Below are 18,384 nucleotides of genomic sequence, written 5' to 3' on the forward strand. Positions count from 1 at the left end.
TTTCGTAAGAGTCTGTGTGCAATAATTTCTATTTGCTTACATTTCTGTTTTTTTTTTCGTTTTTCCTTTTTCTGCTAAAGAAACAGGCCCACCAGACGGACAGACAGACATGTTTTAAAGAAAATTGTGTTAAACCTTTAATGATAATTTTGTTCGTGTGTGTGTGTGTATATATAGTGCATGATGCTGCCGTCACCGATCATTGATTACTCGTGCAGTGTGTATATTTGCCTAAATGTACATATATGTACATATGTACATATATGTATGAACATACATTGCGATTCACATTCGATCAAAAACAGTTGTACTCTAAACACCACTGCCAAACGTCTGGCGTCTGAAGGAATGTAACAACAGCAGCAGCAGCAATGAGTAGCGTGTATTTTAAAATTTTTATTTCTCTGTTTTTCCCCAAGTTTTCCTTTTGTCGTTTATAATTTTCTTATTTGTAAAGTTAGTCATGAAATTGCAGAAGCGTGGATAGCTTTGAAAACACAATAGTTAATTGATTTGGATGAACTAGATGACAAAACGTTTCATTAATGTTACATCAAAACATCAAAAATATCAAATTTTTCTACTTTACATAGTCATATTAATTCATATTAATATAATATTAATTAATATCCTGAAAAATTGTTTGAATATTTTCTACTTGAAAAGTCACTAACTTCAGTATCTTACACAAGACAAATTCAACAGCTTTTGTGAGTATACAGTACCTTCAAGGATAGGAAATACTAATGATTATTAATATTCAAGAGACAATATGGTATATATTTTAATATAAACAAGTAAAAAAGCAGTAAGTTCGGCCGGGCCGAACTTTGAGTGCCCTCCACCATTTGAAACGAATTAGAAAATTTTCAAAAAAAAAAAAAAAAATAAATAATAAATAAATAAATAAAATCCATTAAAAATTCAGTTAAAATCATCAAAATACCGAATATCGGGTGTACCGTGTGTGGGGAATATACGATACCGTTAACCTATAAAGAGAATTCTCTGTCAGGGGGTAAAGTGCTCACAAAGAACTCCTTGTGTGGAATTTCAGACAATTCCATTAAAAATGTGGCTAAAATCATCAAAATAGCGAATATCGACGGGTACCGTTATATTGGGGCTATACCATATCGTGGACCTATATAGATAGTTATCTTCCAGGGGATAAAGTACTCACAAGGAACTCCTTGTGTGGATTTCATCAAAATACCGAATATCGGGGGTACCGTTATATGGGGGATATACGATATCGTGGATCTATATAGAAAATTCTCTTTCAGAGCGTAAAGTGCTCACAAAGAACTTCTTGTGTAGAATTTCAGACAATTCCGTTGAAAAATGTATCTAAAATCATCAAAATAACGAATATCGCGGGGTACCGTTATATGGGGGCTATACGATATCGTTACACCTGCCTACAGACAAAGGAGAGATCTGTGCAAAATTTTAGATTCCTATCTTAATTCGTTTAGACTGTAGCGTGATTACAACAGACGTTCAGACGTACGGAGGGACATTCGGACGGACAGGCCTAAATCGTCTAAGAATTTTACGCTGATCAAGAATATATATACTTTGTTGGGTCTAAAATGATTATTTCGATGAGTTACAAACGGAATACTATGTACGGTGGAGGGTATAAAAAGTTAAATGGTATCAGTCGGTTTTGCCGGTTTTTAACCTCAGCCAATGCTCGATTATTTAAATATATTTTGACTTCTATTATGATTACTCAAATTGTTGACCCTTTCTGCAGATCTTGTTTTAGTAAAAGTAATGGGATGTGTGAAATATGAACAGAACTGGATGTTTTTTCCGGTTTTTATAATCATTTTGCTTATTCAAAACGTTGACCCTCTGTGGGGGAGGTACCAGAAGGAATGGTCCGATCTTTACCATCTTTATAACGGATCTTGTGTTGATAGAAATATTGATATGTGCCAAGTTTAAATGGAATCGGATATTAATTTCGCGTTTTATGAGCTTTATGTGTATTCAAAATTTTGACCCATTGTTTGGGAGGTACCCGAAGGAGTGGATCGATATATTCCATCTTCACACCAGACCTTGGGTTAATCAAAATATTGTGATATGTGTAACTTGAAGACAATCGGACTTTTACATCACATTTTATAAGGGTTATAATTATTCAACATTTTGACCCTTTGTGGGTGAGCTTCTAGATGGAGTGGACCGAAATTGCCATTTTCGCACCTGACCTAGGACTACTCAAATATTAAGATTTGCAAATTTGGAGCAAAATCGGATTATACTTTCTCTTTCTGTACAGTATTTTTTTTTTTGGAAATTTTCGATATTTTCTGAGGGAGGTACCAGAAGGAGTGGACCGATATGTTCCATTTTTGCAAAAGATTTTTTTAACAAAAATATTGGGATATTTGAAATCGGACTTTTATTTCACTTTTTATAAGAGTTATAAATATTAGAAATGTTGACCCTTTGTGATGGAGGTACTTGCGCCTGACCTAGCAGTGGAAAAAATATTGGGATGTACAAAGTTTGCAGAAAATCGAATGATCCTTTCTCTTTCTATGATGTAAATTATTTTGTATGAAAATTTTGAACTTTTGCGGGGGAGGTACCAGAAGGAGTTCACCTATATTGACCATCTCCGAACTCGATTTAAGTTCAATAATAATATTTCGATGCACCAAGTTTTAACCAAATCGTATACTGGGTCGAGAGTTATCGTGCACACCAACCAGACAGATAGGCGAACTGACGGACATCACTAGATCGACTTCAAATGTCCTGAAACCGATTTCGTGCGAAGAGACTAAGGGCCGAAAAACGTTATTTCAATGAGGCATGTTTTGGCTGTATCAAAAGCATTGAAAAAAGCATGAGATTAAGAAAAAGCCTCTATATATTTTTAATTTGTATTCCCCTATATTCTAGACTATTAGATCCACAAATAATTCCTTCGATCCCAAGCCCATCACACACATCTACGTCTCTGCTACATCATTGTGAAAATGCAAATTATTTTGTATTTTTACGATCACTGAGAAATACCTAAACAATCCTACTCACACACACACACACACAACCAAAACAAATCTGAGAAAAAAGAAACGCACAAAAGAACCCCAAACTGAAATAAACATATTTGTTGTTTTTTCTTTGCTTTGCTTCTTTTTTTGTGTGTTTTTGCATAATTTCATTTGTACAATTTCAGTTCTTCTTGTTATGCAGAACAACTGCTTCATTTGTTTATGTATAATTTTAGTATTGTTGTTGTTGTTTTGTTTTGATTTGCGATTGCGATCTCGAAAAACAAAAAACAAAGTCATAAAATAGACAACGATGAAATGGAGTTAAGTAGCTGTGCGTGCTTTTAAAAATAGATCAACATCCAGACATTTGGTGTGCAGGGGAAGCTTTGAGTTACTAATAAAGGCAGCGAGGAAAAAATCGGAACAGTCTCTGCTAAAAATGAAATAATTTTGTGTGTTGAAATTGTACTCAACTTGGAATATCGAGAGAAAACGGTTTGTGTGAGACTAATGTGTAGGAACAATGAGATTAAACAGTGCGTTGTTTAGATATTACAACCGAAAAAAAAAACTTGGCAGTCATCAAGAGATAATGTAAAGAAATTACCTTCCTTCTACATTGTCAATAGGTTGAAAATAATAAACTTACTTCTCATATTACCAAGTAATGAGTAACGTCGGCATCGAGTGTGTGCGTCCGACTTCAAAACCAAAGATTATGTGTTCGAGACTAGACGTCGGTAGACAAAGGAAACCCAACACGGTGCAGTCCACAATATTTGACGTAGAGCTTCGAAATTTGGCAGAATAATTTGTCTTGCGTCAAGGACGGTTCCTCCCGATATTCGGTATTTTGATGATTTTTGCCACATTTTTCCACGGATTTGTCTAAAAATTGCTATTTTGTAGGTCATAACGGGTTATCCGGAGATTGGGAAGCGAGGAACCTCATTTTGTAACCATTCTTGGGTGGCGCGTGCTGAGTGCGATGGTTGGAATATACAAGGTTTGCGGCCAAAATGTTTGCGTGCCCAAGGCATTTATACACCCTCCGGCATATTTTCTCGATAATATTCGGCATTTGTTCTGATGCCACGGTCGATTAATACAAGCGGAGAGCAACCATTGGCTCTTATGGAGGCCCACACCATCACCATGGCCGGCGCTCGGCGCTTGAGTTCTGATGGCCAATCCCATACAGCAAGAGTGATGCAAAATTAGTACCTTTTAGTACTTTTCGATCAATTATAGTATACATTTGCAAAGCTCCTTCAGATCTTAACAGCAGATACCAGCAGATACCAGTAACATTAATGTCACATTTTGTTATTCCAGCCATATAGGTCCACATTTCGGTATAACTCCGCTAGTTTCGTTATTTTGGTGATTTTAGCGACATTATCTACCGGAAATGTTTCAAATTTTGTATTTAAAGTTCTTAATGGATGCTACGGCCTATAACAGCCTAAATTGTCTGTGCAGGTCCACGTATAAGTATAGTACCCATATAATAGTACCTCGCTATATTCGGTATTTTGATGATTTTAGCTACATTGTTCACCGATTTTTTTTTTGAAGTTTCGCATTTAAATATTGTAATGGCCTATGACAAAAGTTGCCTATGCAGGTCCTCGTCGTCGTATAGACCCTAATATAACGGCTGCATTCGATATTTGTAAGATTTTAACAGAATTATTAACGGATTTTATTTATTTATTTTTTTTTTTTTTTTGTTTATATAAACATTTTCGTTTGTAACATTAGTATTTGTGAAAGGATGAAGTAGCGCTGAAATAAGGAAGCAATCCATTAGGTGTAATAATATTAAGAATCGCCACTGTAGTGACTGACCATTAATGAATTGTATAGTATTGGTGAGCAAAATGTTTAGATTCACATCTTCTGGTATTTTTTTTTTTCATTCGTCATCTTCGTGGATCACAGCTAGTTTATGCTGTTCCTCTTCAGTGATTTGAGTACGCGTTCGCGATACGCAACATACAACAATAAATTAGATTACAGCCACGAGCATTAGCAACAATGTTCACGTAAAAAATAAAAAGAGAATACAACAACAACAGTATGATTTTTCACATATAAACAATGAACAGCATGTCGGCTCTCTTGTGTAGTTTTTGTTGTTGTTGTTGTGGTTGTGGAAGAACGCCATAAAAAATTGTCTTGTTTTTTTAAAGTCTAATGAATATTTTGCTTTAAAATATTCAAATGAATCTATCTCTTCATTGAGAGTTTCAACGTACGTTTGTTTGTATGTATGTATGCCTGTATGTATGTTGGTATGTCGATTTGTTACGTTGTTGTACTATTAAATTCAGTTTATATGATCATTTTGTTGTTTTTGTAAAACAAAAACAGCCGTTCACTACGGCGAGTATGAAGTCATACCGTTTCACGTAGACCTATATACAAGAACCACAACAACAACAACAACAGCCACAACGACCCCCAACATCTCCCATTAGCCGACCGACCAACCATCAGCCCCATTTCGATGAGAAAAAAACGATCGATGGTCTCGAAATCACATCGAATGGGTTGTGAGTTGGACTGAGTTCCGCACAGCCGGTTAGATGTACGAGAGCAACGACGGTGCGAGCATTTGAGAAACTAACAAAAAAACAAAATAAAAACAATTTAAGCGAAATTAAATTATTTTTAAATGTTATTTTGTTTGGCAAAATTGAAACGAATTATTTGTAAAAAAATATAAAACGAATTAATTTAAACTAACGACTAATTTTGAAAAAAGTAAATAGAAATTTAAAGGAAAATATTTTCCTAAAAATTCAAAATTGTATAATGACAAAAGTAAATAAAAAATGTGCGTGAAAGGAATTCAGCGGAACAAAAGAATTATAAATTTTATAAATATAAATTGTGGAAAAAAATATCAAACAAAACCGCAAAAAATATATTTCTATATATATGCGTAGTGATATATCTACATGTTTTTCGCCACACAAAATCAGCATCAAACTTAGCCAAAAATAATTCATCCCGAATTTGTGCATAAACAAAAAAGTGAATTAAACATAAAAATAAATAAGGAATTTGTGAAAAGAAACGAATATGAGAATTGTTACAGCTGCTGCGACTTGAATAATTAATTGTGCAAAATGACAAAGAAGCCACAACAAAATAATTGTTTATTTTTACAGACAATGACAAATTAATTTAAAACAAGTGAAATTGTGAAAGCGTCTATGAGAGATATAATTACCACATAGTTGGATACGTCTAGTGCAATTATAAAACTAATATTAAAATAGTCTTGCAATTTTAATAAATGTTTTTGAAAAGCTATTAATGTTTTTTTTTTTTGTGAAATAGTTTTAACAATTTTTTTTTATTAATTTCACGCATTGATTTGCCTGAGGCTGAAATTAATTGATGACCTACACAAACATTTATAATTTTTCTTGATATAGTTTTTTTTTTTCAAATTTCAATTTTCAAATTAGTTTAAAACGGTTCTGGTACTGATTTATGTGTTTCAGAAAAAAATTGGGTGTTTTGAATAATTAAAACAAGTGAAATTGTGAAAGCGTCTATGAGAGATATAATTACCACATAGTTGGATACGTCTAGTGCAATTATAAAACTAATATTAAAATAGTCTTGCAATTTTAATAAATGTTTTTGAAAAGCTATTAATGGTTTTTTTTTTGTGAAATAGTTTTAACAATTTTTTTTATTAATTTCACGCATTGATTTGCCTGAGGCTGAAATTAATTGATGACCTACACAAACATTTATAATTTTTCTTGATATAGTTTTTTTTTTCAAATTTCAATTTTCAAATTAGTTTAAAACGGTTCTGGTACTGATTTATGTGTTTCAGAAAAAAATTGGGTGTTTTGAATAATTGAGAGGGAATTTCTCTCCAAGAACTTTTAAACAATACATCAGATAATTCATTCCTTGTAATTTCTATGGTCAGTGAATTTATGCTGTATTCAATGTAATGTCAAAATTGTGCCAAATTTCCTATAAATCCCTCCCGAAATTCGGCATTTTCATGAGTTTTTTTCGCAAAGTCCTCTGTCCGTCTAAGGAAATCACTCTGTCCTCACTCACTGGATAGGTTGAAAAAATTTTACTGAAATGTATTTTAGGTAGGAAGAATTTTGGAATTGAAAATGGCCCATATAGGCTCACGATTTGGTATACCCCACAGATAACGATAATATTTTTCGATTGCATTTTTTATAAATCGGCAGTTAGTATTTGAATCCTACCGATATTCGTTATTTTGGTCCCATTTTTCATTAGATTTGTTCCAAATGTTGGCAGCAAATTGTCTACACAGCTCCAGGTGTTCTGGACCTCGGTATAATGGTGGAGTGTATTTAGTCCGTTATTTATTTAGAGGTTAACAAGTACGCGCTACTTTGTCAGCATAATGTTCAACTTAAAGTTTTAGATTTTTTCCCACAGTTCATCCATTAGTTCAAGTTTGACAACCTTTTTTAGTCAAAACTTCATACATCAAGTTTTTCCATTTTCGGAAAGAATGTTAACCTTTTTCTACCAAAAAGTCTTCAAATTTTTAATTTTGAAGTTTACAGAGGAGGATATTAGTGAAATCATTGCACAATGGACCCACGTCCCAAAATATTTAAACGTCTCCCTAGAAACCAACAAGCTCTATCCATTTAAATAATACCCAATTTAATACCACTTAGTACAATTATAGTTCGCATTTTCAAAACCACCAACAGAGACCTCAATATAAAATTTCGAGATTAGAGCTCAATACCAAATTTCGTAGTACTCATGTGCAAAACCGTTTTATATCTCAATCGTAGACACCAACGGTTATCGCAATATAAAATTTCACGGTTTCAGCTCAATTACTTCACCCACAATACCACTCATACCATACAGGGTGAGATGAAAAAACTGCAACAAAGTCAAACCCTATAATTTTTAATTTTTTTTTAAATTTTATTGAATGAAATCTAAAAATGTTGGAAATAGCATCACATTTTAAAATAAGTTTAGATTTATTCGAATTGGTCACCTTTGGCACGAATTATGGCCTTCAAACGGTCTATGAAACCGTCACATGCTGCCCGAATGTTGCTCTGCGGTATTTTGGTCCATTCCCATCGAAGCTATTGCTTGAGGTGATCGACACTTTGGTATTTTTTTAGTGTCAATTTTGCTTTCCGAAATACTCCTGACACAATAGTCCAACGGATTGGTATCCGAAGATTTTGGTGGCCATTGTGCGTTGGAAATAAAGCGAGGTTCATTTTGTAACAATTCTTGAGTGGCGCGTGCAGAGTGCGATGGTGCTGAATCCTGTTCGAAGGTCCAAGGTCTGCGGCCAAAATGTTTGCGTGCCCAAGGCTTTAATAACCCTCCAGAATACTTTCGCGATATTATTCGGCATTTATTCTGATGCTCTGGTCGATTAATACGAGCGGAGAGCAATCATCGGCGGTTATGGCGGCCCACACCATCACCATGGCCGGCGCTTGAGTTCTGGTGGCCAAACGAAGGTGTACATTATCAGCAGACCTCTTTGGCAAGTAAACACGATCATTTTGTTTGTTTACAAACGGCTGGACATCGAATGTTTTCTCATCGGAGAAAACCAAATTCGGCAGTTCACCACTTTCGGCCAAGTGAAGCAACTCTTTAGCTCATTTGAGTCTATTTTCTTTCTGTTGTGGTGAAAGTTGTTGCAGTTTTTGGAATTTCAATGGCTTTACCCCGAGCCCATTTTTCAATGTTTGCCAAATGGAATGATATGTTCAGCTCACGAGCCATTTTTCGGCCACTGCGACGCGGGTTTCTATCAAGTCGCTTGTTTACTTTACGAACCATTTCTGCTGATGTTGCTGTTTTCTTCCGTCCATTTCCTTGACGTCGGGTTATGCTACCAGGCTACCAGTATCAGTGTAATGAGCGATGTTACGTGACACAAAATATTCATTCACATTTAAATACTGGAGTCCTCTAACGATTGCCAGTTATGATTTTCCAGCCAAATATAAAGAAATCACACTATCACGCTTGAATTCCATCACGAATAACTTTTTTTCTTGAAAATTCTCACCAAAATGCTTTTGTACCCTTGTAAACTATATAATGATCTGTCACTGGAATAATTTTAACAGCTGTCGGACAAGTGGATTAGAAATGACAGCAGTCTGAAGTTGGTTGCAGTTTTTTCATCTCATCCCATTTGGGTCTTTAAATCCTTCACTTTCGTAATATGCATTCGACAACAATGATATAATTGTTTGGTATAAAAGATAAAAATGTCTCCGTAAAATTTAGCGAAAATCGATTCAGAAATGGATATGCCTTCCAAATATTAGTTCCCTCGAAACCAAATTATAACTGTTCTAAGGCCAAAAGTTGATACTTCAAATAAATCCTTTTGTTACGGGAGCACTACTAAATATACACAGTGGTTTAGGGTATCATATAGTCGGCCCCGCCCGACTTTTCCTTTCTGGTTTAACTTTATTTCGCAAGATAGTATTTAAACTCAGGATTCGAGAACCCCCTACAAATATCGCTATTCTGATATTTCCCTTCTTGGAAGCAAAACATTAAAAGAAAGTACTACCTATTTGCAATAATATTTAAGTAAATAGTTTTAATTAATAATTCAGTACTGAAGAGTCTATTGTGAATTTACATAATCTTAGAATCATATTTACATAATCGACGGTTAGACCGAGCAATTATTTCAGCCTCAGGCCAAATTGAGTGAAAGTTAGACAAATTTAATTTGACATTTTCAAAAATCTAGATAAAAATGTATATAAATTGGCTGCATAAAATATGAAATAAATTAATTAAATGTTCACATAAACGACGAACTGCACCAATAAACGAACTAATTTCAACAGCAAAAGAAACAAGTACACAAGGATTTCATCATCGATCAACTGAAATAAAAGCAACAACAACAACAAAACAAAGCACCCACAACGCACGCAAATTGTAAATATAAATAGGAATAGTCGAAACTTTAAGCAGCAACAACAACACTATGGAACGTCATCGGACCTTGGATTCGTCAATGTCATCTTTGTATTCCGGCTCTAATATATCACAGACTCCGTCTCGTCACTATCCTCCATCGTCGACGGCACCATCACCCACACCCAGTGGCCAAGGTGGAGGTGGCGGCGTCGGGCCAGCTGGTAATCAATTAATGCCACAAATATCACAAAGTGACAGCATCGCCAGTGGAACATCATCAATGCAAGGATTACGGGCAACAACAATTGGCACCGTTGTGGTACGCTGTGGTCCCATTCAGCTGGTCATAGCTCTTTTGCAAGTAAGTTGTTCTTCCGCATATTGTTCTTCTTCTTATTGTAACTGTATTATTTGCGTTCGAGGGAAAGAAGTCTTGATCAGTTATGTGTTACATCTTCTTTGAGTGGTACTGCGCGATGATTAATGACAAATGGGGAGAGAGAGATGATTTTTTGTTTAAGTTAGTTTTTATTATTTTGCATCCGGTTTTATTCTCTTGAGTTTGATTAACGTATGTTAGATATATCTCTGTCTCCCTGCAACACAAAGTTGTCATTGAACTGTTATTGTTTATATTGTGTAAGAGAGGGTACGTGAAGATTAATGATGTATTCTTGGGCAGAAGTGTCCTACAACATTTATTTTTTAGTTCCTTTAAATGGGATTGTAATGCTTTTAGTACCATTTTGGTGTGGCATTGGAAGTCTAGTACCTCCCCCACAATGGGTCATTATTTTGAATGACCATAATACTTATAAACTTCGAAATTCTTTCCAAATATGGAACATCCCAATACGATTACCAACAAGATTTGGTGTGAAGATGGAATAAAGCGACAAAAATTAAAAAAGTAGCTAAGTACGGTCGGGCCGAATTTTTAAATACCCTCCTTCATAAGTAATTTTTTGTCATAGACTATATTACAGATGCCGAACTTCAAATACGAATTTTGAAACGGTGTATAATACGTCGACCTGCATAGACAATTTTTTTTGCCATAGGTTGTGGTACCCATAACGAATTTAAGATACGAATTTTGAAACAATTCCGGTGAATAATGTCGCTAAAATCATCAAAATTCAGAATATCCAGAGATATCGATATATGGGGGCTATACGAAGACGTGGACCTGCATAGACAATTTTTAGTCATAGGCTGTTGTACCCATTACGAACTACAAATACGAAATTTGAAACAATTCCGGTGAATAATGAGCTAAATCATCAAAATACCGAATATTGAGAGGTACCGGGACCATCTGCAAACGTGGACCGACTTCACCCATTTACGAAGTTAACCTGCCAACTGGCAAAATACACATGTGTTCAAAATTTTAGCCTTCTATTTCAATTCGTTTTTAAAGATAGCGAGATTACAACAGCCAGATCAAGACAGGGTCAGATAAAAAAACTGCAACAAAGACAAACGCCGTAATTTTTTCTTTTTTTTTAATTTTTGAATGAAAGCAAAAAATGTCGGAAATAGCATCAAATTTTAGAATATGTTTAGATTTGTTCGAATTGGTCACCTTTGGCACGAATTATGGCCTTCAAACGGTCAATGAAGCCGTCACACGCTGCCCGAATGTTGCACTATGTTATTTTGGCCCATTCCAGTCGATGCGCTTGCTTGAGGTGCGAACTATTTTTAGTGCCAACCTTGCTCTCCAAAATACTTCTGACACATTAGTCCAACGGATTGGTATCCGGAGATTTTGGTGGCCATTGTGCGCTGGAAATGAAGCGAGGAACTTCATTTTGTAACCATTCTTGGGTGGCGCGTGCTGAGTGCGATAGTGCTGTGTCCTGTTGGAATGTCCAAGGTCTGTGGTGAAAATGTTTGCGTGCCCAAGGCTTTAATACACCCTCCAGAATATTTTCGCAATAATATTCGGCATTTATTCTGATGCCACTGTCGATTAATACGATCGGAGAGCGACCATCGGCTGTTATGGGGCCCACACCATCACAAAGGCCGGCGCTTGAGTACTGGTGGCCAACCGAAGGTGCACATTTTCAGCTGACCTCTTTGGCAAGTAAACACTGTCATTTTGTTTGTTTACAAACTACTGGACAACGAATGTTTTCTCTTCGGAAAAAACCAAATTCGGCAGTTCACGAATAACTTTTTGTATGAAAAATTCTCACCAAAATGCTTTTATACGCTTGTAAACAATATAATGAGCTATCACAGGAATAATTTCAACAGCTGTAGGACGAGTGGCTTAGAAATGACAACAGTCTGAAGTTGGTTGCAGTTTTTTCATCTCACCTTGTATATATACACCACAATCTTATCATCATTTAACTCTGCCATACAATAGCAACCATATTGATCAATTTTAGTTTAGTACGTCCGTCAAAAAATAGCGGAAGTGTACGGAGACTAGTAATTATATAATAATGTTACAGTTTATAGTTGAACAGATTCTTTAGCGCCAACGAAATTGCAATGGTGTAATGACTTCTAAAACAACATTACAAGTAAGTCAGGAAACACAGCCATACATCTTTTCGAATTTCTCTCACAGTTCTAGTGACACACAAAATTCTTGTTCAACTCAATTGGATGCAAGATCAAGGGCCTAACGTTGCCCACTTGCTAGACAGAGAATAGCCCACGCTTTAGTTGTTGTCTGTCTGCCGTAAGACCATTTAACCATTTTTCATTTGCCACTTTAAGCGGCTTTTGTTTGTTTTTCTTGGCATTATTTTTCATTTGTTTTGTTTTTGGTTTGGCGTTTTCGTGTCATATTGTTTTGATTTTAGTTCTTGTATCACAAAGCGTTTGTGACAGCGGAGAGAGAGAGAGAGAGAAAGATTTAATGGTCATGCCCTGCTTAAACAAAGAAATTGTTTTGAGTTATTATTAAGTGGTAAAAAGCTGTTTTGTTTTGTGAAAATAACAAAACCAAAAGTTCAATAGATTGATGTGAAAAAATATATACAATGCCTATTATACTATAATTTGTCATTGTTGAAGTTCTCAAGAACATCAAGTGGTGGAGCTAGATTTAGGTCCAAATCTATGGAGAATTAGAAATGGTACTGAGCGAAATATTAATTAAAACTGATCACTATGACTCCAACTAATTTAAGTTAATAGGATAAACTTCGTAGTGTACTCCACTGACCTAGTTCTTGCGGAACTTTGTAAGCACTTGAGAGGTTGAAATTTTACGCGGTATATGGGCATATATTTAGATGTCTCAGTGAAAAACATCATAGCAATGAAAATCATTACAAATGTAACTAACCCATTATTTTTGCATGGACGAGTAAACTTAAAATTATTGGGTATTTCTTGGCCCAAAATAATTCGACAATTTAGTAGTTATTATTTGGCTACAAAAAAATACTTATTTGCCATTAAGGAATAAAAAATAAGATCTAGTGGCCTATTGTTCTTAAATATCTTCAACCGATTTCGGGCCAAAATGGCCAATATAAGTCCAAATGACCTGAATTTTGGCACGTCCAACCGAATTCAGTCTTGAAGCAAGTACATCAAATTCTGTGAGAAACGGTTCAGCTATAGCTCCCATATATATGTTTCATCCGATATGGGGTTTTAAGTCCCTCACATGCGTAATATGCACTCCAGAAGAATGATGTTTGGTACTGGACACCAGATAGTGCTCGAAAACACCTCTGTCAAATTTTATCGAGATCGGTTCAGATTAGGATGTAACTCCCATATACATTTCTATCCTATATCTGATTTTTTGTGACCACTTGGCTAATATCTAGCCAAATGGATTGAATTCATCCTATAAACCAGTACTTAAAATTTGGTGTAAATCGGTTCAGATATAGATAAAGCTCCCATATATATGTTTATCCGATATGGGGTCTAAAATCCCTCAAAGGCGTAATATGCATTCCACAACAACAAACTTTGGTACCAAATACAGCATATGCCAAATTTTATCAAGATCGGTTCAGATATGAATATAGGTCCCATAAATATCTTCAACCGATTTCGGGTTAATTGTGCACCAAATGGTCAACTTTAGTCCAAAAAGTCCTGAATTTTGGTACATCTGACCGAATTCAGCCTAGAAGCAAGTATATCTAGTTCGGAGAGAATCGGTTCAGAAATAGCTATAGCTCCTATATATATGTTTCATCCGATTTGGTGTTTAAGTCCCTCAAATTCGAAATATGCATTCGACAAGAATGATATAAGGTACCAGATATCTTATAAAGTTCGGAAATACCTTTGCCAAATTTTATCGAGAACGCCTAAGATTTGGATTTAGCTCCCATATATATCTTGAATCCGATTTCAGATTTATTGTGCAAATAATGGCTAATATCAGCCAAAATGGAGGGAATTTCGAGATGTACGTTTCCATTTTCTGCAACTTGGCACCGATATATTTTTTACTAATATAAGGAGTATATCCAAGTGATATCATTCGCTCTATAGCAAACTTTAACTGCTCTAAAGTCAAATGTCGATTGGTGGTATGATCTGCTTGAAATAAATTCTTTTGTTACGGGAGCTCTGCTAAATATACATAGTGGTGTAGGGTATCATATAGTCAGCCCCGCCGGACTTTTGACTTTTCCTCACTGGTTTTTAATATAACTATTTGCGGTATGGTACTTAAAGTTCTCCGTTTGACGGTGTTTTTTATAGCTTCCATCATACATAGTATGGAAGGTATATTTGGTTCCTCATTCCGTTTGTAACTCATCAAAATAATAATTTTAGACTCAACGAAGTATATATGTTCTTGATCAGCGTAAAATTCTAAGATTATTTAGCTCCGTCCGTCCGTCTGATGTAATCACGCTAGAATAAGAACGAATAAAGATAGGAAGCTAAAATTTTGCACCGATCTGTATTTTGTCTGCAGGCAGGTCAAGTTCGAAGGTGTCCATGATATCGTATAGCCCCCATGTAACGAGACCGCCCGATATTCGGTATTTTGATGATTGTAGCCAAATTGTTCAATGAAATTGTCTGAAAATCTACAGAAGGAGTTCTTCGTGACTGTTTTACCCCTGAAAAAGAATTGCCTACATACAAAGGTACCCGCCGATATTCGATATATTGACGATTTTAGCGACATTATTCAATGGATTTGTTTCAAATTTCGTATTTAGAATTCGTAATGAGTTCTACAGCCTATGACAAAAAATTTCGTATACAGGTCCAAGTCTTCGTATAGCCTCAATACAACGGACTTCCCTATATTCTGTATTTTGATGATTTTAGCTACATTATTCACCGGATTTTTTTCAAGTTTCGTATTCCAATATTGTAATGGCCTATGACAAAAATTTCCTATGCAGGTCCACGTCTTCGTATAGACCCAATATAATCGCTATATTCGGTATTTTTAAGATTTTAAAAGATTTTTTTGAAAATTTCCAAATTCGTTCCAAATGGTTGAGGATATTCAAAGTTCGGTCCTGCCAAACCTACTGTTTTTAATCCTGTTTAGAATAAAATAATACATTATCTCTGTCTCATAGAAATTTCGAATTTTAAGTCACAACGGAATGATTATTTTTGATATATTGTACATTGACTTCTTTCACTAATTTTCGATTTTAGCAGAGGTTTCTTTTAAAAAAAAAAACAATTTCTGTTTTGCAATTTGAATACAATCTTCTTAATCAAAACATATACTTCCACCCAATGTGTGACAGTTATCAAAAGAGATTTGTATCAAATTAAGTGGCTTTAGGCACTCCTTTGACAATCGAAAAATTCTAAAAAAAGAAACAATACAAATGCGACTCTATTTGACAACTTAAAATAAAGAAAAAAATAAAAGCGACTCTCAAACATGTTTCATCTTACCACAAGACAAGCTCGATGCTCAAGGAAGTTTTGAAACCTGTTTTTTTTGCTTTTCAAATTTCATTATCAAAATAATTGGCTGACGGCGCTGTTTGTGTTTGCGTCTCATAATGGCGGGCGGCTTCTAAATTCTAATGGCATAAGAAAACAAAACCAAATTTTGTATTTAGCCTTAGTTCAAGGTCACGGCTAAGCAGCCGTTCGTAACTCGATAAATGTTACCAAAAGAAACACGTTTGAGCTCTTCACACGAATTATTTTCAATGTGGACTTCTTCTCAAAGTCAATACCGATGCCAAAGATTTAAGTAAAACATGTCAAGACGTTGGGTAACTTGGTACATCAAATGAGGTAGGGAGCTTCGGCTTGCTTACTTTGTGTTGGGGGGGAATTGTTTTCGATTTAGTTACCTGTTACTGTTTGCGTTTTGTTTTCGATTCGTTGTTTTTTTGTTCTCAACTCAATAGCTAAGTTAACATGGTGATGATAATTTTGGCCAACGATTTGTACAGAAAACCGCATACTTATACTTATGTGCGGCAATAAAATTACCCCTTTTGAGCATGTAATTACCGTACCGTTGAAAAAGTCGCAAAATATTTACGAAAATTGTCAGTAAAGCATAAAGTTGAAAATCTCAATTTGTTTGCAGACATTCGTTTTGTTCTTTGTTATAAAAACACGTTTTGTGTGTGTGAGTGTGTGTTCATTTCGAAAGAAAACACCTGTCATCATAATTTAAATGATTTTATGCGTGATGTTTCATTAATAATCTTTGATTCTCTGGGGCGATCTTTATGAAAGTTTGGGAACTCATTTTGAATTTTTTACGTTAACTTTCACAAACATTACACTGGCCTACATTTGAAGTTCCTTTTCACGTTCCTTTCCTTTAAAGATGTTGTTGAATTATAATTTATGTAGTAAAGGGTGAATCATATCAGTAATATACAGAACGTGGCCTCAATGCCAATTGTTAAGAAATCAACAATTTTTCATATGAAGAGAAAAGAAAGGAAAAAAAACATAATCGACATAGAATTTTACATTGATGTGTAACAACGCCGCATATCTAATTACCCATATCCTTTTAAATCTATTTGTCAGAAAAATGTTAGTAAGTTCCTCTCTCCTAGTAATTTTTATACCCTCAGTCATATGGCAAAAGAGGGTATATATCATTTGATTCGGCCAAAACGTGCCTCACCTAAATAACGGTTTTGGACGATAGGACTCTTTGGACCAAATCCGTTTCAGGACATTTAGAGTTAATCTAGCGATGTCCATCTGCCCGTCTGACTAGTGTTCACGATAACTCTCAAAGGATTTGGTCCAAATTTGGTACATCGTAATATTATTGTCAAGCTTAAATCGAGTTCTGAAATGGACAATATCGGTTCTCTGCTTCTGGTATCTCCCGCACAAGATTTCAACATTTTGCAAAAAAAAAAAAAAATAAATAAATAAAATAAAATTATTGCACAAAAAAAGGATAATCCGGTTCTGCCCCAATTTCGTAAATCCTAATATTTATTAGTGCTACGTCAGGTGCGAAAATGAACAATATTACTCCACTTGATCAAGTAAGCAGAAGCTCCATTCACACTTGCTACATCTTAATATTTCTATCGACACAAGGTATGTTATAAAGATGTTAGAGGTTGGACCATTTCTTCTTTCACCGCTACTACAAAGGGTCAAAATTTTGAATAACCAAAAGGAGCATAAAATCCGAAATAAGCATCCGGTTGATTTCATTCAGACTCGCTAAATCTCAATGTCTCCATCAACACAAGATCTGTTATAAAGATGGTAGATCATTCCTTCTGGTACCTCCCCCACAAAAGGTTTTAAAATTTGATAAACAGAATGGTCATAAAACGCGAATCGAAGCATCCAACTCTCTTCAAATTACACACATCGAAACATTTTAGCTAATGCAAGATCACTTGTGAAGATAATATATATCTGCTAACCCTTTCTGGTACCTCACCCACAAAGGGTCACAATTTCCAATATCATAACTTGCGAAAAAGGTCAGCGATTCTATCTATGAAGGGACACATTTTCAGCTGACCAAATTCGGCAGTTTACCACTTTCGGCCAACCGAAGCAACTCTTTAGCTCTTTTGAGTCTATTTTCTTTCAATGGCTTTACTCAAGCTCATTTTTCAATATTTGCCGAATGGAATATTGCGACATGTTAAGCTCACGAGCCACTTTTTCATTTTTCGGCCATTACGACGCGGGTTTTGATCAAGTCGCTTCTTTACTTTTCGAAACATTTCTGCTGACGTTGCTGTCTTCTTCCGTCCACTTCCTTGTATTCAGTATCACGGTACGAGACATAAAAGATTTATTCACATTTAAATGCTGGAGTGCTCTAACGATAGGCACTTGTGGTTTTCCAGCCAAATATAAAGAAACCACATTATCACGCTAACTTTTTTCTGGAAAATTCTCACCAAAGTGCTTTCATACGCTTGTAAACACTGGAATAAATTTAACAACAGTC

The 18,384-nt window shown here is 35.2% G+C and overlaps 1 protein-coding gene across 4 annotated transcripts in view; it reads left to right on the forward strand.

Annotated features, from left to right (window-relative positions):
* The window catches only part of LOC101894461 (uncharacterized), a 237,184-nt gene that overhangs the window by 7,477 nt on the left and 211,323 nt on the right, over positions 1-18,384 (forward strand). For all 4 annotated transcript variants that reach the window (XM_059124486.1, XM_059124483.1, XM_059124484.1 and 1 more), the window contains exon 2: positions 9,817-10,353. In XM_059124486.1, the coding sequence (XP_058980469.1) occupies positions 10,060-10,353 (294 nt within the window). In that variant the 5' untranslated portion in view covers positions 9,817-10,059. The remainder of the gene's footprint in view (positions 1-9,816; positions 10,354-18,384) is intronic.

Source organism: Musca domestica, unplaced genomic scaffold, assembly GCF_030504385.1.
Source record: "Musca domestica strain aabys unplaced genomic scaffold, Musca_domestica.polishedcontigs.V.1.1 29, whole genome shotgun sequence".
In the NCBI taxonomy this organism is placed as follows: Eukaryota; Metazoa; Arthropoda; class Insecta; order Diptera; family Muscidae; genus Musca; species Musca domestica.